Below are 758 nucleotides of genomic sequence, written 5' to 3' on the forward strand. Positions count from 1 at the left end.
GGGGACAGAGAGGGAGGGGGGGGGGAGGGTTAGAGTGACTCACCTTGACCGAGTCGATGGGGAACATGATGGAGTGCTCCATGATCCCGGCCAGCGAGCCGGCCATCATGTGGGCGCTCACCGACACGCTGGCGGGCAGGCTCTCGTACACGTCCTCCTCGGGCTCCTGCAGCGTTCCGGCCCCGGGGGGCGCGGGCCCGCACGCCGCCGCCGCCGCCCCCTCGTCCGCGCGGGAGGCGAGAACGGGCTGCGCGCGGACACAGCCGAGCTCCATGTCTCTGAGGGAGGAGGGGGAACGGGAGGTGGGGGGGAAGGAGCGGCAGCAGGGCACGGCGCGGGGAGCAGCTTCGCGATCACTCCGCGTAACCCACCCCCCCTCCTGTAAATTCCCGCCACCCGGGATGTCCCCGGTTTATAACCTCCCACTCCCTGACACCGGCAACGTGACAGACGCCCCACCCTCCCCAGGGTGTTTGACGGACCGGGGTGCTCGACCAATCGGCGTTCGAGGAGGCAGCGAGGGACGGCAGGATGGACCAATGGTGCCCGCGGAGGTGGCGGGTTCCACCCTCCCCACCACACCCCCAGGCGAAGCGCCGCCCCCTCCCCGTAACGAAGGGCCGTCCAACCGTCACGGCGCGCGGGAGGTGGGTGGCGCTGAGGTGATGTGGGCGGGGATTGGCCCGACAACGTGCGGCAAGGGGCAGGGACCGCAGCGCAAGGGGCGGGGCTTGGGACGCGCGGGCGAAGCCACGTGC

The 758-nt window shown here is 71.4% G+C and overlaps 1 protein-coding gene across 4 annotated transcripts in view; it reads right to left on the bottom strand.

The window, feature by feature from the left end:
- Nucleotides 1–435, bottom strand: part of LOC122543043 (mitoferrin-1-like) — an 84,195-nt gene extending 83,760 nt beyond the window's left edge. Inside the window, exon 1 of one of the 4 annotated variants that reach the window (XM_043681239.1) lies at nt 44–429. In XM_043681239.1, coding sequence (XP_043537174.1) covers nt 44–274 — 231 coding nt within the window. In that variant the 5' untranslated portion in view covers nt 275–429. Of the gene's footprint in view, nt 1–43 lie in introns of all 4 variants that reach the window. The other 3 variants (XM_043681240.1, XM_043681238.1, XM_043681237.1) reach the window with 3 other exon arrangements.
- Nucleotides 436–758: the final 323 nt, after the last annotated feature.

Source organism: Chiloscyllium plagiosum, chromosome 42, assembly GCF_004010195.1.
Source record: "Chiloscyllium plagiosum isolate BGI_BamShark_2017 chromosome 42, ASM401019v2, whole genome shotgun sequence".
Lineage (NCBI taxonomy): Eukaryota > Metazoa > Chordata > Chondrichthyes > Orectolobiformes > Hemiscylliidae > Chiloscyllium > Chiloscyllium plagiosum.